Source organism: Elgaria multicarinata, chromosome 3 (genome assembly GCF_023053635.1).
Source record: "Elgaria multicarinata webbii isolate HBS135686 ecotype San Diego chromosome 3, rElgMul1.1.pri, whole genome shotgun sequence".
NCBI classification, from domain to species: Eukaryota; Metazoa; Chordata; class Lepidosauria; order Squamata; family Anguidae; genus Elgaria; species Elgaria multicarinata.
In genome coordinates, this window is record NC_086173.1 from 114,658,194 (window position 1) to 114,678,407 (window position 20,214).

Genomic DNA, 20,214 nt, shown 5'->3' on the forward strand with positions numbered 1-20,214 from the left:
CTCTACTTCCCTTGCTCGGCTTCGTCCATTTTCGTCTGCTGCCCCTTACGCCTGGAACGCTCTTCCAGAACATTTGAGAACTACAAGTTCAACCACAGCTTTTAAAGCTCAACTAAAAACTTTTCTTTTTCCTAAAGCTTTTAAAACTTGATGTTGTGCAGACTTCTACTGTTACTTTCTACTGTTAGTTTTTCCCTACCCTGTGCCTGCTTACCCTTCCCTGTACCTGTTGGCATTCTCTTCCCCTCCTTATTGTTTTACTATGATTTTATTAGATTGTAAGCCTATGCGGCAGAGTCTTGCTATTTACTGTTTTACTCTGTACAGCACCATGTACATTGATGGTGCTATATAAATAAATAATAATAATAATAATAATAACTAGGCCTATTAGGTTTTTTATTATTTGTCTGTTATTATATGTAACTCTAAGCTTATGTGATAAAAGATCCTGACAGTGTTTATATATTTGATTTCCCCTGGTTTAATCGCTTTTTTAGTTGAGGAATATTTTGTGCCTTTTATTCTTTGTACACATATTTTAAAAATGAGTTTCTGTATTGATGAATAGGATATCTTGCCTTGGATCCTAACTTTGTTAAAGAGAACTCTGGTCATTGAACACGGCTCCCTAGCCTCCTCCTTCTCATTGTAGCGCTCCTGCAAAGTTGCTCCTGAGTATTATGGGACCCTCTTGAATGGCACATGATGTTGCATAGGGGGCTGCAGCTGTAAGGGTAAATTGGCAAAAATCAGCGTGCGTGCATGCGTGTGTCTTTCACTACCAGAAGAGACTTATGATCATACAACAGTGCCAATGGATCCAGGCTCTTATATGAAAAATGTAAGTCATTCTTTAAATTGTTTTGCACGGCTACATGCATTGTTTGGATTACTACACTAGAAACATAAGGACAGACTTAACAATAATGAAGCCATGACGTGCAAGAGATCATTCTTGTATCATGACTGGAAATATTAAAACAATGATAACTGTGCTACATAGAATCATTGGCATCCAATTCTACGCCCCAACTGAAATAATATTTTATTCAGGGCTTACTCCTGAGCCTCTGTTTGCCATTGTTAAATTTGGGAAGGCAGTTGTCATTCACAGTCAAGTGGTTATGAGAATTTTACCACATCAGAAATAGAAGGAATCAAGGAAGTAATAAAATTCTGTTCAAGAACTGGTATGGTATTTCCAATGGCTGGAATACCAGCCATTCCATTTACCGTGGAATACATACCATGGTAAATGCTGTGCAAGTGCAAAAGAATAAACCCAGTGAAAGGAATTGTACTTCATCCTGTGATGTAGGTCTTGATCATGGTCCCAACACCAGCACAGCAGCTGTCTCTGTAAGGGCGACATTGATTATCCTCCCTTAAGAAGTGGGTGGGGGGGATAAGGCTTTTCTGCTTTGTATAGCCCCATATGGGTGTTTTAAGTACTGCACAAATGTGCACCAGTCAGATGCAAGAGAGGGAAATGAAGGACTGAAATTGCATTTCGCCATAGGAGCATATAGCACTGCTGGCATTCAAGCCGATTGTGCTGGGGCATGACACATCAGGGTAGGGCTAAGCACCATCTTTTCTGGTTCTTATACACCTAGTTATCCTTTTGTTTTTAGTGTTACAGTTTTTCTATGAAGGTCTAAAACTTTCCCGGATGCCTAGACTGTTATGTACCATCAGAGCAGAAGACTGCCACGCAAGAGGGAGCTCTTCCCCCATCTTCTCCGAAAAATTTCCCAACCTTTTGTCATTTCAACTATAAAAGCCTTTATGTTTGGGGATCTAGGAAGAAAGTATTTATTATTAATGGCCTCAATTTTTATACAGAAAAAGCAAAAGATCTTGATGAAGCATAGCCTTGGAGAGGGGAACAATGTGTCCACAACAGCCTGCCTTTAGCAGACATAGGTTCCTTTTTCATTTAAATTAGAAAGGTCTTTAAATACTTACTCTTTAAATTCAAAGAGCATTATAACACCTAGAGTTGTTGGCCATGAAAGGAGCCTTGTTCTACTGTTTGCCATCAATCAGGACTTATATTTATCAAAGTTCCTTATCAGTGATCTCAGGTTCGACAGATGGGGTATAATAAGATCTCCTTGCTGACAGCCATATAAATATTTTTTCCACCTTGAAAGGTCCTGTGATGAATGGCAGAAGTAGTATCTTTTGCTGCAAATCTCAATTGTCAGAGGAAGGACAGGCCTGCTGACAGAGGTTATACAGACTTTCATCAGAATGTGGCATGATTATCAAAGGACTGATCAGACGGCTGTGACAAAACAACCGTATGCAACCGTCATCTTCTCATTCATCTGCACTTTAACGGTTGAAGAATCTGTTGCATCCCTTCCTCTCAAAGTCATTATAGCTTCCTCTTTATGTTAATGAAATTCCAATCTATTCATACACAACCCCAAACTGATGTGGTTCATTGTGAGAACTATTATTCTGACAAGAAAGCAAACGAAGCATATTTGTGTTTAGCCCATTATTTGAAGTAACTAAACGTAATGGGCTAAACACAAATATGTGGTTCTCTAATATATGTGAGGTAATTCAAGGGGTTTATGTCTGGAGTACACCTGTAGTCTTCACGTTCCAGTAGATTCTAAACCTGTGTAGTGCCTAAAAGCTGCATGTATAGCTACACATTTCTACACATTGCTAACAGCTTATGAGTTGCACATGTGGAATCCCTTCCCTGAACTCTGAACTGTCTTCAATCCCACAGGTGCATTTGCTGTAATTACTTAGCAAGGAGAGATGCTAGAGAATTGATAACAGGGATGCCATTGCCATGATTTTATCCAAGGGGACAAAAGTACTCCCTCGTTCTGTGGCAATTTAATATGGTTTCCCCCTTCCCCCAGGGAATGCCATCAAACCACAGCACATTTTTCACACTAGTTTGACATGACTCTAACAAAGGTTGTCTGTGTGCATAGAATATAACATGGAAACCTCTCTCACCAAAGTAAATTACCGATGAAAGCAGTATACCTAAGTAATATTATTTTACCTTTTAGGAAAGTTTTATTTAATACTAGTATTTTCTGGTTAACGGTCAAGGCAGTTAAGCACCTCCCTCCAAAATCAGAGCCTGCAATGCTCTCATTTTATTTCATGAGTATACCTTGTTTTTCATGAACTTTGAATGACTCTTGTAAACTTCTATTTGTTTGATTTCTTCTTCTCTGTCTTCTGTGTTCAGAACTCCATTCGTCTTCAACATCTGTATTTCATCTTCCAGGTCTCTGATATTACGCTCCAATGAAGCTATTTTTGTGTCCTAATTTTTTAAAAGAAGTGTAGGTATGCAATTATTATTCAAATTGTTTATATAAAAGGCACACATATAAACTGCAATACAAGAGCAAAAAAGCTAAAGAACAATGTTGGCACAAGAAATTGGATCTGTTTCTGGTCTAATTGCACTGGAATAAGCCCACAGATAGTTGTACAAGAAAAGATAGTTGTACAAGACACACTGTAATGAAAACCTAGCCTTGACTCTAAAGCCAGTAAACCATGCAGGGATAAACTACAGAAATTACTGTCAAGGCTATAAGCCTATTTTGTAAGTATATATTTACCTACCCAGACATTAAGTTCATCATCTGAGGCCTACCTTCAGGTGACTCTGCCAAATGAGGTGTAGCAGGTGGCTTCAAGGGGGAGGGCCTTTTCAGTGGTGGCACCCCATTGGTGGAAAGTTCTCTCCAGAGATGTTCTCCTGGCACCTACGTTATGGTATTTCCAGTCTCAGGTGAAGACCCTTTCTATTCTCCCAGGCATTTTAAGAACTGTTTTTAGTGCTTTTAGTACTCTATTCTGCTGCTGCTTTTTTTAAAAAATGAAGCTGTCGTGATGTTATTCTTTGCTCTTGTTCATACCTTGGTTTTATTCTGCGTTTTTTAATTTATTTATTTATTTATTTATTTATTTTTGTTTTAATGTATGCACTGTATGTTTTTCATGTGTTATACAATATATATAAAGTGCTCAAAGCACACACTACACAATATACATACAGTGATGAACAGTAACAAATAACCTTATTTATTTACAATATATAACTGATGCATATCAGATGCACGGTCATTATGGCCAACTACCTTTTGTCCAACAAAACTGTGCAAGAAAAGTGCTCCTAATTAGTAGTCACTTTACAATAATTATTATAATTATAATTTACAATAATTTACAATAATTATTATATAATATACAAAATATATTGCTTTAATGTATGCACTGTATGTTTTTCATGTATTATACACCAGTCATTAGGCAGTTTAAAATTCCAGTAAATAAATAAATAAATCTTGCTGTGTTAAGTGTAGCATCTACAGCTCTTGTGAGATGCCTGATTTGCCAAAGCCAGATACTAAAAATTCTACCCAAGCCTAAATTAATCACTAAGATGAGACAGCTCTGGGGTATATCCAAGCCAAATGGAAGCCACCACTATGCTGCACTTATTTCATTGTTCCCTAACATAGAGAACTATCCCAATGTCTCAAGCCTCACCTAATCAATTCGTCAAGATGCTTTAAAATTCAAGCCACTCAAACTATGGACTCATTTATTTCTGTACAATACAGAGAAACAGCTACTATGTTTTCAGGCAGATTAAAATTTAGAACTCTGGTACCCAACATGAGAAATGGGAAATTTTTAGAGTTAGGGCAGGATGAGGTGATGAACATGTGACAAACTCTATGTTCACATTTGGCTCCATTTGTCAACCCCCATCTCTATGTACCTGCCCACAGAATATGACCTGCCATAACCACCCTTCGCTCCACATCTAAGGGCTGAATCACACGTCATTATTCATCACTCAATGCTGGCAACATCAAGTGAGGAATTCAATGTAGGTATTCCCAGAACTTTCAGAGCACCTCAGTGCAGTTCACATACATTCTTTTCAGTGGAAGTAGTTGACACATTCAGCTGCAAGTGGCCAAGTTACATGAAAACAACTAATTAATATGAATCTGGGATTCAGCTCATAGTCTTTTAATTTGTCTTGGGGGCTTTTGCTCCAAACCAAGAATCCTTCTTTTCTCTGTGTTTAAGTCATTTCTGGTTTTTAACTGAGTTCATTTTGAGCAATCTTATTGTTCTTCACACAGTGCATAGTTAAATTATGGAATTTGCCACCACAAGATGTAGTGATGGCCACCGATTTGGATGGCTTTAAAAGGGGATTGGATAAATTCTTTTAGGAGAAGGCTATCAGTGGCTACTAGTCCTGATACTTACAGTATCAGATGCAGTATTGGGCAGAAAACTGAAAAACAGAGGGAGGAGGAATGAAATGGAGGAACATGGAAGAGGGCTGACATCCTAAATAAGACACAATGCAATATTTTGTTGCAGGTCCCACTTACAGTATATATACTACATTGTAAACTCAAAACCAAAGAGCACCTTGAAAAAACCCTGCATGTGTCTGACCTCCTCATTGATAACATCTTCATTCTGAAATCCTCATTGGTAACAAACATATAGAAGGCATTCAAACCAACTTTTAACATGTTGGTTGTTTTATTATGGTTTTAATTTTTGTGAACCGCCCAGAGAGCTTCAGCTATTGAGCGGTATAAAAATGTAATAAATAAATAAATAAATAAAGAGCTACTACAAAACTAGTGAGGTGTAAAAATCAAACCTCCAAACATAAGGCCTGAAGAGTTTGGTCTGTATGGTTTAATAGAAGCTGATACGATATCTGACATGAAAGCTGCTAACTGGAAATAAGATTGCTTCCAACACTGGGTATAATTAAGGCCGTTTCTATGCCTGCCTTTTCCCCCGGGATCGTTCCTGTGCATTCAAATGACACACAGAGGATCCCGGGAGCAGGCAGGGACGATCCCTCCATTTTCCTGGGATAATCCTTAGGTGTAGAAAGGGCCTATCTGCTTGAATAATTAAACAAAGGGAATGATAAAATCACAGTGTTGACATCTTTACATCTTAAGTCTTCTGGAAATATGTGCATTGTCAAGTTGGGCATTTTCAGTATCCTCTATAATAAGGATTCACAACTATGCTCTCAGCCTCATAATAAAGCTACTATGAAGGCAGTGCCTGCCACGTTCCTTTCTGGTGCTCCATCCCAGCAGGAAGTAAAGAAAAAAATGTGTGAAGAAACTCAAAGCCCCAGAACAAAAGACACAAGACATTCCGTCACCAGTGCTAAAGGAATGCATATACTGCTGGAGCAGTTACACATCTGTGCAACAGGATCTTCCAGCTTGGATCTCGCTTGAAGCCACAGCTAGGGATATATGGGAATTTTGTTTCAGTTTGTTTTTTACCAGAATTTACCCAGTTCCCTGAACAGTTTACCCAGTTAACCAAACACAATCATGAATTTTGTACATTTCTGAATTTGTGATGGAATTTGCAGAACAAACAAAAAAAAGATTAGGGAAATATGTACATTTGAAAAAAATGTGCATGAAAAAAATCTATATTTTGAAAAAGTGTGCACAAGCCATGCTTTAATCACTGGAAGAAAATGCATACTTTTCAAAAATGTGCACAATTGATATATACACTTGGGGATTTGTGCATGAAAATATGCACAAGTTTTCATGTGAAAAGAAAGAAAAAACCTCACAATCTGATATGGTCACAAGTAGGAACAAGCTTTGAGGTGGAATTTGCAGAACCTCCACGAGCTCAAAGTCTGGTGATTCACAAATTGCAAGACACAGCATGAAGCCAGCATACAACCATCCTATGCAAATGCAGTTGTGGAAAAAAATGCATGATATTCTTTATTATTACCTCTTGCCCCAAGCATTTATACCCTGCCTTTCTAATAAATATTCAGCAAAGCTAAAGGTTCATCTCAAAAGCAGTCAATTAAAAGAATACTGACTCTATTTTCCTGAAATGTTAGCGAACCAATGGCTATACTGTAATATATGTGTCAGGGAATAGTTTCAGCACTGAAGTGGGGCCTTGCAGTTTGTAGCTAAGGTTTAATTGGAAGTAGTCTGGAAGCAACTGGCCCTTACTACAGATTTAAGAAGTAACTGGTCCTTACTACAGAACCTTGTAGCATAGTAAGTCTCTGCCTCCTCCTAAGCTCCCAAACTTTGCAAGATGATTTAAAAGATTTAGCGGCACCAGACTAAACAGAGTAAGCTTAAGAAGAGGAAATGCCCTGTCAAAAATGATATCCTATTATAAGATAGCGAAGCACAAAGAGTAATTCACAAAAAGAGAAATCAAACAATCTCATGCGAAGTGTAGTCTGACCCTGTTCATGTATGTGTTCATGCTTGAGTCATAGAAAGATCTAAGTTTGAGGTACCAAATTACAACAAAGGCAGGCTGGTGCGGAGTAAACACTGTGCACTTCACACTACACACTCAGCTTTTCAGCAGCAATGCTGTAACATACCTGAAATATCACAGCTGGATCAATATATAAAGATGGCTCTTTCTGCAAGAAGTAAAGTAAACCACACACAAAAATCATTCACTTAGGAACTCTCTTGATACACCCACTGCTTCTCTTGCACATGAGACTGAGTTTTCACTACGTATATCACTATTTTTCTGTATTTTGCACATAAGTCCTGCCTTTTGAAATGAGTGAACTGAAACGTGTTCTTGCAAATATTCCATTATTACCACTGGTTGTTCACAATATAAATTCCAAGTAGGGATGGGAAAGAAATGTGTTTGGTTCACATTTTATGTGCATTATATTTACCAAAGTCTTTCATTGTTAGGGTTAACTAGGTTACCACAGTAGGGCACCCTGAATCTGGAAGAATATTTAAAGCTTTCTAGCTTTGAAGAATATCTTTCTCTGGTTTTAAGGAAGAAAAGCCCTGGATGCTGCTGTATCTACATGAAGTATCAGACCCTCAGGACTGCGGTCAAAGGGCACAATTGAATGAGATCGTTTGTGCATGTGCAAGGGCTTGTGCTTTTATATCAGATATTTCTCTGAGATCAGCTGCTTCAGAAACTATTTCTGATGTTTCAATGAAATCTGACTACCAGTTGGTAGGAAACATGACCAAACATGTCCTGGTTGTGGACTCTTCAAAAGAATCTTTTTGGCCACAGTGGGAACAGAACACTGGATAGGCCTTTGGTCTTCTTCAGCACACACGACTTATGTTCTTACGTTGTTGAAGTCAGTTATCTGGTATGGGGAACTGCTTCCAGAAAGGGGTTCTGAATCCAGAGCTCACCACATATCCCGTTAGTTTGGGGAAATGGTGAGTAACATTTTGTCCTGTCTTAAGTATTTGATATTTACAGAAAACTTAAAAATATAGAAAATTTGTCCCATATCGGGGGGGGGGGTTCCATGAGAATCTGGGCCACTCAGAAGGAAGTTCAAATTTCTGAAAGGCTGTGGCTTTTTCATTGAGCAAACTGGGCCAAGGCATCTAATCCAGGAGTGAGGCAAAATGATAAGTGAGAGAGGAAAGTTGAGATCAGTTCCCAAAAGGCAGTCCAGAAAGGTAAGGAAGATCTGGAGAAAGGAAAAGGTATGCAGAGTGGTGGAGTTAGAGAACTCTGGAAAGGCTTGCAGGGTCAGTAAGCAAAATTGAAACATAGAAGGGGGCAGAGAAGAACCAAATCTATTAGCTGAAGGCTGAAGGTGCACAGACAAAATTTACTGACAGGAAGGGGAACTATAATATACAAAGACAAGAAATAACAGTGACTGATTACAATGGGGAATGGGTGGAGTAAAAGTACTTAGGCCTAAAGAGATGTACAGTTTTCTGAAGAGATGCAAAAGCTCAAGAAGCAGTGCCCACTTTCCCAAGGCCAGCATGGCCTTGGGAAAGGGGTAGAGGGTAGAGATGTGGACAGACAGACAGACAGAGTGTTGGTGGTGGCAAGAAGGTAAAGAAGCATCTGCTGCTGGGTTTGAACTCAGTCTGGATCCATTTTCCACTTCCTGCCTATGAGATAGGATGAAATGAATGAGCAGGCAGTGGTAGGTGTTCCTTTTCCTCTTCACTAGTATTGCAGCTCATGCAATCTCCCACTCCCTATTGGGAGAAAGCAAGGAGACAGGGATGCAAACAGATGAGGCATCAGTAGCTCACACCTGCTTAATTGCTTATCATCTCTCAATGACAAGCAAGAATATGGTTGGGAGATCCAGGAGAAATAAAAGGAAGTACTTCTTCACACAGTGCATAGTTAAATTATGGAACTCACTACCATAAGATGTAATGATGGCCACCAATTTGGATGGCTTTAAAAGGGGGTTGGATAAATTCTTGGAGGAGAAGGCTATCAATGGCTACTAGCCCTGATGGTTGTGTGCTATCTCCAGTATTCAAGGCAGTAAGCCTCTGTGCACCAGTTGCTGGGGAACATGGGTGGGAGGGTGCCGTTGCACCATGTCCTACTTGTTGGTCCCTGGCCAATGGCTGGTTGGCCACTGTATGAACAGAGTTGGACCCTTGGTTTGATCCAGCAGGGCACTTCTTATGTTCTTATGGTTTGGACAAGGAGGAGGAGGAGGAGGAGAAGAAGGAGAAGGAGAAGGAGAAGGAGAAGGAGAAGGAGAAGGAGAAGGAGAAGGAGAAGAAGAAGAAGAAGAAGAAGAAGAAGAAGAAGAAGAAGAAGAAGAAGAAGAAGAAGAAGAAGAAGTAGTTGTTATTACAACAGCAGCCAACAGCAGCTGCTCTGGTTGTGACCCAGCAGGCAATGTGGAGCATGTGGATCCACTGAGGGAGGAGGAATGTTCCCCCACGCCAAACCTGGAAGTAACAATGTAGCACCGAGAAAGTCCGGAATGTATGTCATCGTATTTACATATTGTATATACATATACAAGCAAACGCTCATCTAAATCCTCCCAAACAGCTTAGCATTACTCCCCTCTCCTCAGAAAGGTAATTTTTTGAAAGTGGGTGCAAATTTAGGAACAACTCAAATAGTGAGAGCCAGTGTAGCCAAGTTAATCGTGCCTATTGAATTCCTATTGGTGAAATAGTGACTTACCTCACAGGAGCACTCTGTAAATAAATAAAGCAAGGAGTATAAAGCATTCTGTTACAGTGCTAGAAAAAATAGTTAATAAGTTGCATTCTGTCACATAAATAGCTGCCTCAAATCAATGTAGCTTGCTTTCATGAGTTCAGGTCCTAAAGCTGCTAAAATTACTGGCAAATAAATAAATTCACAATATTTATTTATGTTATGAATGTGCACGTTCTAACATTTTTAGTTCATGGTATACCTAATATCTAAAGGAATCTTCTTCCAGACCAGGAATGATGGCAACTGGTGCAAAGAGTGATTTATGATGCATAATGGAGAATAATCAGCCTGCTTTGATACCATGTGAAACTACAAAGAGTATGGTTATTAAACCAGAAATCCATTTTCCTTTCCTATTTCCTAAAATCTGCAATATCAGATTGTCAGGATTCTTGCTAAAAAAATATCTCACAAAACCAGTTGCTTGAGAGAAACACTGTTTGCTGAGAGAAGAGACTGGGAAAATAGTATTTGTCGGAAAAATACTGAGAAACAAAAGATATCTCCTTTTGGGAGACAATTAATATTATTATATTTTGCACTCTCAACTGTGTATGCTTAGACTAAATGACAGCATTTTTCACCCACACTAAATTATGGGACATTTAACAGATTGACACCCATTTGGGAACAAGGTGTGGGCGGCAATTTGACACGCTCATGCTGTGCAACCTGTATATTTTCCATAATAAAAGGTAGGGATTATTTCCCTCTTAAACCAACAGGCACTAGTAGTGGCTATCCCACTGAAATTGAAGGGTACTGGAAAGCATTCAAAGTTCATACCTTCATCTCTATGACCGTCTGAAGAGCTTTCGTCTTCGCTGGCTCAGGATGAAGTTGGGTCCTTCTGTGCAGTTCCTGTGGAGGGACACGATAGAAATAAGCTTGGCGACTCATCTTCCCATTCTTTTGTATATAACGCAGATCTTTTGCAGTTCACGGCAGAATTTGGAGTTCAGACATGCATAAGCCTAAATGCTACAGGTGCATCATTGCATCTCAAGCATCACCGCAGTCTCTATCTTATATTACAGGCAAGGCTGCCAGCACATGCGCTATTTCTGAAACCTTTATCAATAATGAATGTCAACTGTGACAAAGGCAGCATGTTGTATTTGGACTAAGAGAGATTAAAACACGGCTGCCTCTCTGCCAGGGCACTGAATAATAAGGCATTCAATTATAGTACATTATATTTCTAATTCAAAAAAAAATGGTAGGGAGGAAATAAATGTCGTTTAAAATCTTCTATTGAACTCAGAGTTTTTCCACTGATATTTGAAACAAGCCATTTACAGACATTACATTCAAATTTGACATTTTCCAAATAGTAATTATATAGTGAATCGATGCAGAACCAACTAAAGTAGATCTATTGTGTTGGCTCATCTTTTTCCTTCATGATATGATATTTTTGGAACTTGCACTTCAGTCCCTAAAGATATTTACTTGGAAGTTAGCCTGAGTAATTTCAGTAGAACTCACTTCTAAATTAACATGTTTAAGGATCAGGGTGTTTATGAATATGTAATATATTATATGGGATACTACTTTTTACTACACATGAATGTGTAATTAGAGATTTAATGTAAAACACTGTCCAGTGGGCAGATCTGAGCAAGTGACATTGAAATGCATAAAAGGTACTCATGAGCAGTATCCATTCATTTTCAGTAGACTTTGGCAGAACTTCCCAATGTGCACTATCAAGTTAAAGGAGAGTTCAGATACTTCCAATTTGATGATTTTTTAAAAGATTCACACAAACAAATATCATTCTGGCTCCTTCACCCATAACCTTTTCAGTATCTTGCTATGTGGAATGACCAAACAAATTCCAAATTCAACTACAACTTCTCTCCTGCCTAACATAAGAACATAAGAAGAGCCATGCTGCATCAGGCCAAAGGTCTATCTAGTCCAGCATTCTGTTCACACAATGGCCAACCAGCTGCCCACTCCAGAGGTGGAGAACCTCTGGCCATGCAGATGTGTGCTCGGACTACAGTGCTTATCATCCCTGACGGGCCATTCTGACAGGAACTAATGAGAGTTGGAGTCCTACAAGATATGGAAGACCTCAGGTGCCCTACCCCTGTTCTAGTATTTTATGATGTGCTTTCTGAATTATCCAAAAGGTTAACCGACTGGCCTGCAAAGCTAATAAGATGCTACACTGCAAGGAGTTGATTATTTCCTACTTCTTCTCCCAAAAGGGCTAATTTATTACTATCTTCAATATAACTACAGCTTGTGCTTCTGCAAATGGCGGATGGAAAAATATTGAAAAAGAATAACTTCCTGAGCATGTCATTCACTCTTCACTTCTCCATTCAAAGCAGATGATTTAATCATTCCAATTCAAATATCCTGTTGGATTCCCTAATTGCACTATTATATAATGGATATAAGGGTCACACTACATTAGGGATGTACAAATACATCTCTACCTACATATTTACCTAGGGAGGTTGTGGGCTCTCCCACACTAGAGGCATTCAAGAGGCAGCTGGACAACCATCTGTCAGGGATGCTTTAGGGTGGATTCCTGCATTGATCATGGGGTTGGACTCCATGGCCTTATAGGCCCCTTCCAACTCTGCTATTCTATGATTCTATGATCTATTTCTTTGCTAAATTGGGAGATGATTTGGATCAGGGCTGTGGCATTGGGGGAAAGGGTTAGTTTCCCCCAACCCCCATGCTGAAGCCATGAGCCAAATCACATGCAGCCATGGACAAGAAAACATGTAAGCACAACAGGTTCCTGCATGTTTACCTCCAGAGCTAATAGCAGGCAATCTACATTGAAGAATTGGTACATGGAAAAGAGTAGTGATTTCACCGCTTCACCCTCTCCTGGACTCCAGCAAATCAGCCCCACCCATGACTACTTTTAGCAACAAACAAAAAACAAACAAAAGTTGGAGATCCGTCCATGCTCCTCTGATGTCATGTCTAGTTTGGCTCTAAGTGACTGAGAAAAGCATCCATCATAATCACTGACCAAAACTGCAATCAACAAGCATAACCCTGTGAAACTCACACACAGCTTTTCTCTTATAGCAGCTTCGGCTGTATACTTTGGGCATGTTAGTTCAGAAACCAGGAGAAGTCAGTGAAGCATCTGACTTCCTGTAAAGTCCCAGGGATAACAAAAAAGAGTTTCCGGTGGCTGGGCTGTGTTGCTCTCAGGGAGAGAAAACCGTTGGTCCGATGTCTGCGCTATACAGCACCACCACTGCAGGCAGAAACTATACTGTAGGTTTCAGCCCTGCAAGAATCAGGAGACTTGAGGAGCCAACAGGGCATGGGTGTGAACCACAGGCCAGTGGGCCAAATCTGGCTTTCCTGAATCCCAATCTGCCCCTCCGAGCATCCCCAGACGACCGCACACCCTTCCTGAGGCTCCACCAGGTTCCCCAAGACCATCTATCAATTGGTGCTTTCTCAGTTTTTGCACTTCGTTTCCCCCATTAAACTGGCAGTGAGAACTTTAAGCTAAAATATGCTAGATATTTTTGCCCCACCCTTTTTGCCTTTGGCCACATTCAGCAATGGAATGCCTACTCCCCCACCCCACCCCACCCCGGAGCTTCTCCAGAATTGAATTTGGTCCTGAGGCTGAAAGAGGTTTGCGATATCACTGACCCTTACACTAGGCCCGTCGCATAAACCCTTCTCAGGCTAAGCACCACCACTTGAAAACCTGAGGGAGGGTTAAATAAAAACTTTCCCCTAGCTATGAGGGAAACAGGTTTAATATTGGATCTCTCTGAATATACTGTGGGTATAATCTGCTGTAGGTGTTTAATATCTGTAAGGCAGGTAAATAATGCCAAGCTGACACGTGGTATTTGGTTGTTAACAAAATATTAACAGGTTTATTGTTATTTAAAAGCTTTAAATCAAAATATAATACTTTCAATCCTGCCTAATCTAAACTCTCCACACACCAACCACCTCACACCAACCACCTCACCAATCACCTCACTGTCTTCATACCAATCCTAAATCCCTAGAATCCAAACAATTCAATAAACAACTCTCTCACACACTCAATTCTAACTCACACACCTCACAAACTCCCAACGCTCTCCTTATAGACTCCTTTCCCCCCCACCTATTACATCATAAACCACACCCACTCAGTTCTAACATTCCAAACTTATCAGACATATACAAGATACTAAATTGTGGGGTAACGCCACAAGGTTCTACACCCCTGCAATAGGGTGATGCAGTCTGGCCTTCCATAATTGCTGCTTTTGGCCTGGCTCCCCAGTTTCAGCAACATGTGTGGGCTGAGCTGTGCTCAAAGGCTGCATGAATCCCTGCCTAGAGCCATCTTTTTAAGCTCTGCTGAGCTGCTGGCTTGCTGCTCTGTGTCTGCAGGCTCATGCTGAGCTCAAACTAAGGGGCAGGGAGAGGACAGACATTCATGAATGTCTTCCACCTCTTCAGCAACATTTCATACCCCTTTACCAACAGGGTGTGAAAATGTTCACAAGGGAACAAGCATTAGAGGAAGAAGGCAAGCAGCTGACATGTGGTGAGATTGGGATGCAAATCTAGATGTGAATTCCAGAAATAAAATCTTTGTTCAGATGTACATCAAAATGTGTATCGGAATAATGTTCTTTCTCTACACTGCATTACTTCCAATAGGACACACATCCCAATGTGAGTAACCACTGGTCCTCCAACCAAAGGAGCAGTAGGTATTATAGATGTTGTTGGACTCTAGCTCCATCAGCTCCAGCCAGCATGGGCAATGGTCAGGGTTGATGGGACTTGTATTGCAACAACATCTGGAGAGCCACAGATTTCCCACCCCTGACCAAAAGACTATAGGCACTGTCCTGGGTGCTTCTATAGGTTGAAGAATCCATTGGCACCCTTATTCCAGTGGTGGTGGTGGTGGTGGTAAGTGAGCTTCTTCTCCACAAAATGTCGCTTGAAACTCTCATTAATGTTTTGTTTTGAGAGAACAGAGCCAGGAAATCAGGGAGAGGCTAGACTTCATTCATCGTTCTAGGTCTTGAATGACAAATCTAAATAACTGCCTATAAAGCAGAGGATTCTGGATGCACACTCTTTTCTGCATGTTGATAAGAGAAAGATTGGACTGTTCAGTTGGATGATATGATCTGTGTCCATTAATAATAATAATTAGAATAATAATATATTTATTTCTTCTGGATCGAGGTGGGGAACAACATGAAATACAAAAATATTATAAAATACATAAAACAGATTACAACATATAAAACTAACACATTGCTAAAAACAGCCAGACTTCTTAAAATTCGACTGGGTAGACTTGACAGAAAAAAATCAGTCTTTATAGCTTTTTTATATTCAAAAAGACTGCTGAGTTGGTGAATCTCTCCCAGCAGGCCATTCCACAGTCTGGGAATGGCAGAAGAGAAGGTCCTCTGGGTAACAGTTGTTAATCTAGTTTTAGCTGGCTGAAGTAAATTCTTCCCAGAGGACCTGAGTGTGTGAGGCGGATTGTAAGGCAGAAGGCGATCCCACAGGTAACCTGTACCCAAACCATGTAGGGCTTTAAAGGTAATAACCAACACTTTATACTTTGCCTGGAAACTAATTGGCAGCCAGTGAAGTGATTTTAAAGTTGGTGTAATATGGTCACCCCTAAGTGTACCGGTGACCAACCTGGTTGCCATATTTTGAACTAGTTGAAGTTTCCGGACTAGGCACAAAAGTAGCCCTATGTAGAGAGCATTGCAGAAGTTTATTTATTTATTTATTTATTTATTACACTTATATACCGCTTCCATAGCCAGAGCTCTCTGAGTGGTTTACATAAATTCTAAAATTGTGAAAAAACAAGTATACAAAATTTAAAAATTTAAAACAGAGAACATACACACATAAAGCATTAAAAACCGTTAAAAATCTAAACATGTGGGTGATTAAGGTGTGCTGCCATATGCCTGCTCTTAACCTGGTGCCAGAAAGATAGCAGTGTTGGCGCCAGGCGAGCCTTGTCAGGGAGATCGTTCCATAGTCTTGGGGCCACCACCGAAAAGGCCCTGTCCCTCGTTGCCACACTCCAAGCCTCTCTCAGAGTAGGCACCCGGAGGAAGTCCTTAGATATTGAATGTAGTGACCGGGTATATTCACGTTGGGAGAGGCGTTCCGTCAGGTATTGTGGTCCCAAGTTGACTATTAACTATGATGATCAGCCACTAAAAGAAGTTAACACATGTAGGCACCTCTGAGAAATCACTTCTCCTTCTTCTTAAAATGGTAAGCTGCAGATCCAGTTGCAAGTGGAGGAAGAGAAATAAAAAGACGAGACACATAGGTATAGTATAAAATTGGGCCACATTTATTCAAATTCGATCTGCAAAGGACTAACTCGGCGGGCAGCTAAACTCAGGCAACAACTAGCTAGGCTGTTATTGGGCAAACATTCCATTCCTATCGAGTGACGCCTGCAATATCACCACTGACAGGACTGCCCCTTATGGGGAGGGGTGGCCTTCCCATGTCACCCCCTCAAAAACCAAGCATTTGGGATCCCCAAATATCTCCTTGAAGAGCAATCTGAGAAAGTACGCTTTTTAGATTTGAGACATTTCTGAATCAAGCTGCTTAGCTTTTTGTTATTTTTAGTGCCTTCCCTCATAGCTTCTGATGATGATGATTTTCTTTTTATTGTGAATATTAACAAAACAGAACAAAAAATAAATTGTGAAAAGAAAAACAAAGAAACATTACATATCTAGGAACATCACAATTTCCCCCATCAAATATACCATTCATTTTAGAGGAGGGGGGAGAGAGTTATGCAAAGATTTCAAGAAAACCAGACCAAATATCCATGTACTTATCCACTCGCAAGTTGTCCCTATATAACGCCTGTACAAATGCTGATAGTGTTGTTAAGTCCTCAGTCCATTGCATTATGGGAGGTGAGCATTTATCCTCCCAACATGATAATATAAGTCTTTTAGCTGTCATAAGCGTTCTGAAAATCCATTTGCACTGACCATGTGTTAACTTCCAAGAAGCCGGTAAGTAGTTTAGGACAACATGCACATCGTTCCATACTAAAGATTGTTTCAGTACAAAGTTTATCCTTATTATAACCTCCTCCCAAAAGGGGGACACTACTGGGCATCGCCAAAACATATGAAATAAAGAAGCACTAGGTGCATTACATCTCCAACAATTGGTTTCTGTTTATAAAAAAAAATCAATACAAAATAAAACAACAATAATGGCCAGCGATAACAGAATTATCTTTCAACATAAGCACAGTGTTTTTCACTATGGTGGCAGATACTGAGTGGTCATAAGGTATTGCAAGTTTTAAAAAAGCCTGTGCACTTGAACTTCTCCCTTTCTCTTCAGTGTCAGGGAAGGTTCCGTGTATGTACTGGACTTGGGAAGTCATGTGTATGTACTGCTCTCAAGGATGTATGTAAGAGCCAATGCAGCATGCTTTATACTACAGTTAGTTTCTTACCTCCATGGCAACTGTGAAATATTTTTTAGAATACACTATTCCTAATGGATTTCGCCTATTGTCTTGAAGTGTTTTATAAGCTTTAAGTACAATTTTGTTTTTAAAGGTATTTTAATTGCCCTTCTTCTTTAGCGCATGGAACACTAAAGCTAATGTAAAACACACACATACACACACAGATTCAGATGGTGTTGTTAAAAGTGTGGTTACATTTAGTGTGTCTAGTTCCTCCCTTCCAAACAACAGCTGCAGGAGGGCAGGAGGGATCGGTATTGGGACCGTAGTGCATGGGGAACAGGATTTAACCCCTTCTGCTGCTACACTATCAATGAAAATAGTCCTCCAGAAACTATTGAAACAGCTGAAGACCTTTTTATTCTCTCAGTATTTTAACACTTAATTTTAACTTAAATTTAAATTTTACTGTTCTAACTCTGTATTTTAATCTTATATCAATTTTGCTGCGTGGTTTTATCCTGGTTGTGCTTTTGATACTGTATTTTGTATTTGTGTTTTTAGCCTGTTGGTAGTTTTATTATGGTTTTAATTTTTGTGAACCGCCCAGAAAGCTTCGGCTATTGGGCGGTATAAAAATGTAATAAATAAATAAATAAATAAAATTATTAGGCGTGGGAGGGAAGTGTTTATTGGTCCCCTCCTGGAGCTAATAACTTCAAATGGCAATTTCATAGAGACTGTAATGAGGGAGAGTTGGGGGGGGGGAACCTTCCCTGTTCACCATGGTCCTGATAAGGAGCCCATCATAGTAGCTATTTAAAAGAAAAACTAGACACATCAAAGACTCAATCCTATGCCTGTTTAGACAGAAAAAACCCTTCAACTCCCAGCATGCTCCTGCCATGGCTGGCTGAGGCATGCTGGGAGTTATAGGACTTTTTTTCTGTCTGAACACACATAAGTATTGTACCTTAAATGAGGGATACAAAACCTCTTTCAGCTCCAGGGCCAAATTCCATTTTGGAGATGCTTTCAGGTCTGCATTTCAGTGGTGGGTGGGGCTGAAGGAAAATGGGTGGGGCCAGAATACCAAAAATACCACCCTATTTAGTTTTAAAGTTTTACTACAAGTAACAAAATCCTAAGAGTGGCATTTCAACTGTTCAGACTGTTGAGACCCTACACAAAAGGCGGTAATCACCAAGAACTGGTGGTGGGAGAAAAGGAGATAGGGCTAGGGGAGGGGGCGTTCTAGAGCACCCCAGAGTCAGATTGGAAACACTGGATGGCTAGATTTGGCCTCCGGGTCCTGCACCCCTGCAATCAGATTTAACATGTCTAGTTTGCCCCTTAGTTTGTCTACAATCTTAAACACACTTACTAAGGAGTAAGCCCCATTGAGTAAAATGGGGCTTACATCTGAGTAAACATGCATAGAATTGTGCACTAAAGCCTTGATCAGACCAAAGTTAGAAACACTTAGCCATCACTGCTTTAAATTGTAGAGTTTTAAGAATATGCTTAACTCTCCCATTGAAGTCAATGGGGCTTAAAAGTGTTTAACTTTGGCTGGATTATGCCCTAACCGTATGTCTCAGCTGAGAGTCTGAGGGCCAGATCAGACATTACTTTAAATGCAGGGAATGCAGAAGTCGAGGTGGCTTCCATTTCCATAATCCCTGCATTTAGAATAACATCCAAATTGGCCCTAAAGAAAGAAGTGAATCAATTGAGAAAGTTTAAACATTAATGTGTAACGTCTTCAAAATATCTGACAATTGCATTGTGTCAGGGCAGGAAGAGGGGAAAAGCTGGCTGTTCAAAGAGCAATCGTGCCAGGATCTCATCAACAAATATTACAGTTAGTTTTAAAACTGAACAGCTCCCAAAGGGTACTTAGAATGAATTGGCGTATGAACTGAATGTCATACATCACCCATGGAAACAAGCCAGAGTTTCCACCCCTTTCGCCAAAGATGTATAGACTGCCAGAGATGAGTATTCCTAGATGTCTATCATAATACGCAGCCTTGCCTCATAATACTTTTCCTGTTTGCAGTATAAATCAAACTTACTTAAAAGCTTTTCTTTCCTATTCCTTCTGGTAACATGCAACAGACAATGGAATTCTGGAGAAGATCAGAAAATGACTTGCAGTTTATTATTCTGTGTAGGTAACCCTTCCAATCAAATTCAAATGTTTATAAGCTCCCACAAGGCATACATTGTTCTGTATATAATTTGTTCTGTAGAGTTTCTTTTTTTAGAATTATGACACGTTTGTAGTGTCACACTTCTTTTAATAGATTTTTTTCCTTCACAACTCCTCTGAAGCATATTTAGATTTAGAAGTTACATAGATGACTTTCTGAATACTTCACGAAGCTGCTATATGGTCTGAAAAACTATACTATTCTTGTAGCGCGTATCAGCCCAAATTAACTTACTGCGGTGAATGTACATGTACTAACCCTTTTCAATGCAGAAATATTTGGCAAACGTGGACTCTTTTGATCTAAGAGCTTGTCCTCAGACTAAGATGGATAAAGGGGTTGTTGCCTTCTGACCCAAAATGGGGCCCCACATCAGTCTTGGACATTATGATTGACCTATTAGGGAGGCTGAAGTGTTGGGGAAGCTTGGACTAAAAAGCTCCCCTTATTGTGTCATATGGCAGCATT

At 39.9% G+C, this 20,214-nt stretch overlaps 1 protein-coding gene across 3 annotated transcripts in view; it reads right to left on the reverse strand.

Annotated features, from left to right (window-relative positions):
• ERC2 (ELKS/RAB6-interacting/CAST family member 2) overlaps positions 1-20,214 on the reverse strand; it is a 596,359-nt gene that overhangs the window by 414,876 nt on the left and 161,269 nt on the right. For all 3 annotated transcript variants that reach the window (XM_063121300.1, XM_063121299.1, XM_063121298.1), the window contains 2 exons: positions 10,858-10,932; positions 3,158-3,313 (listed from right to left, as the gene is read on the reverse strand). In XM_063121300.1, the coding sequence (XP_062977370.1) occupies positions 3,158-3,313; positions 10,858-10,932 (231 nt within the window). The remainder of the gene's footprint in view (positions 1-3,157; positions 3,314-10,857; positions 10,933-20,214) is intronic.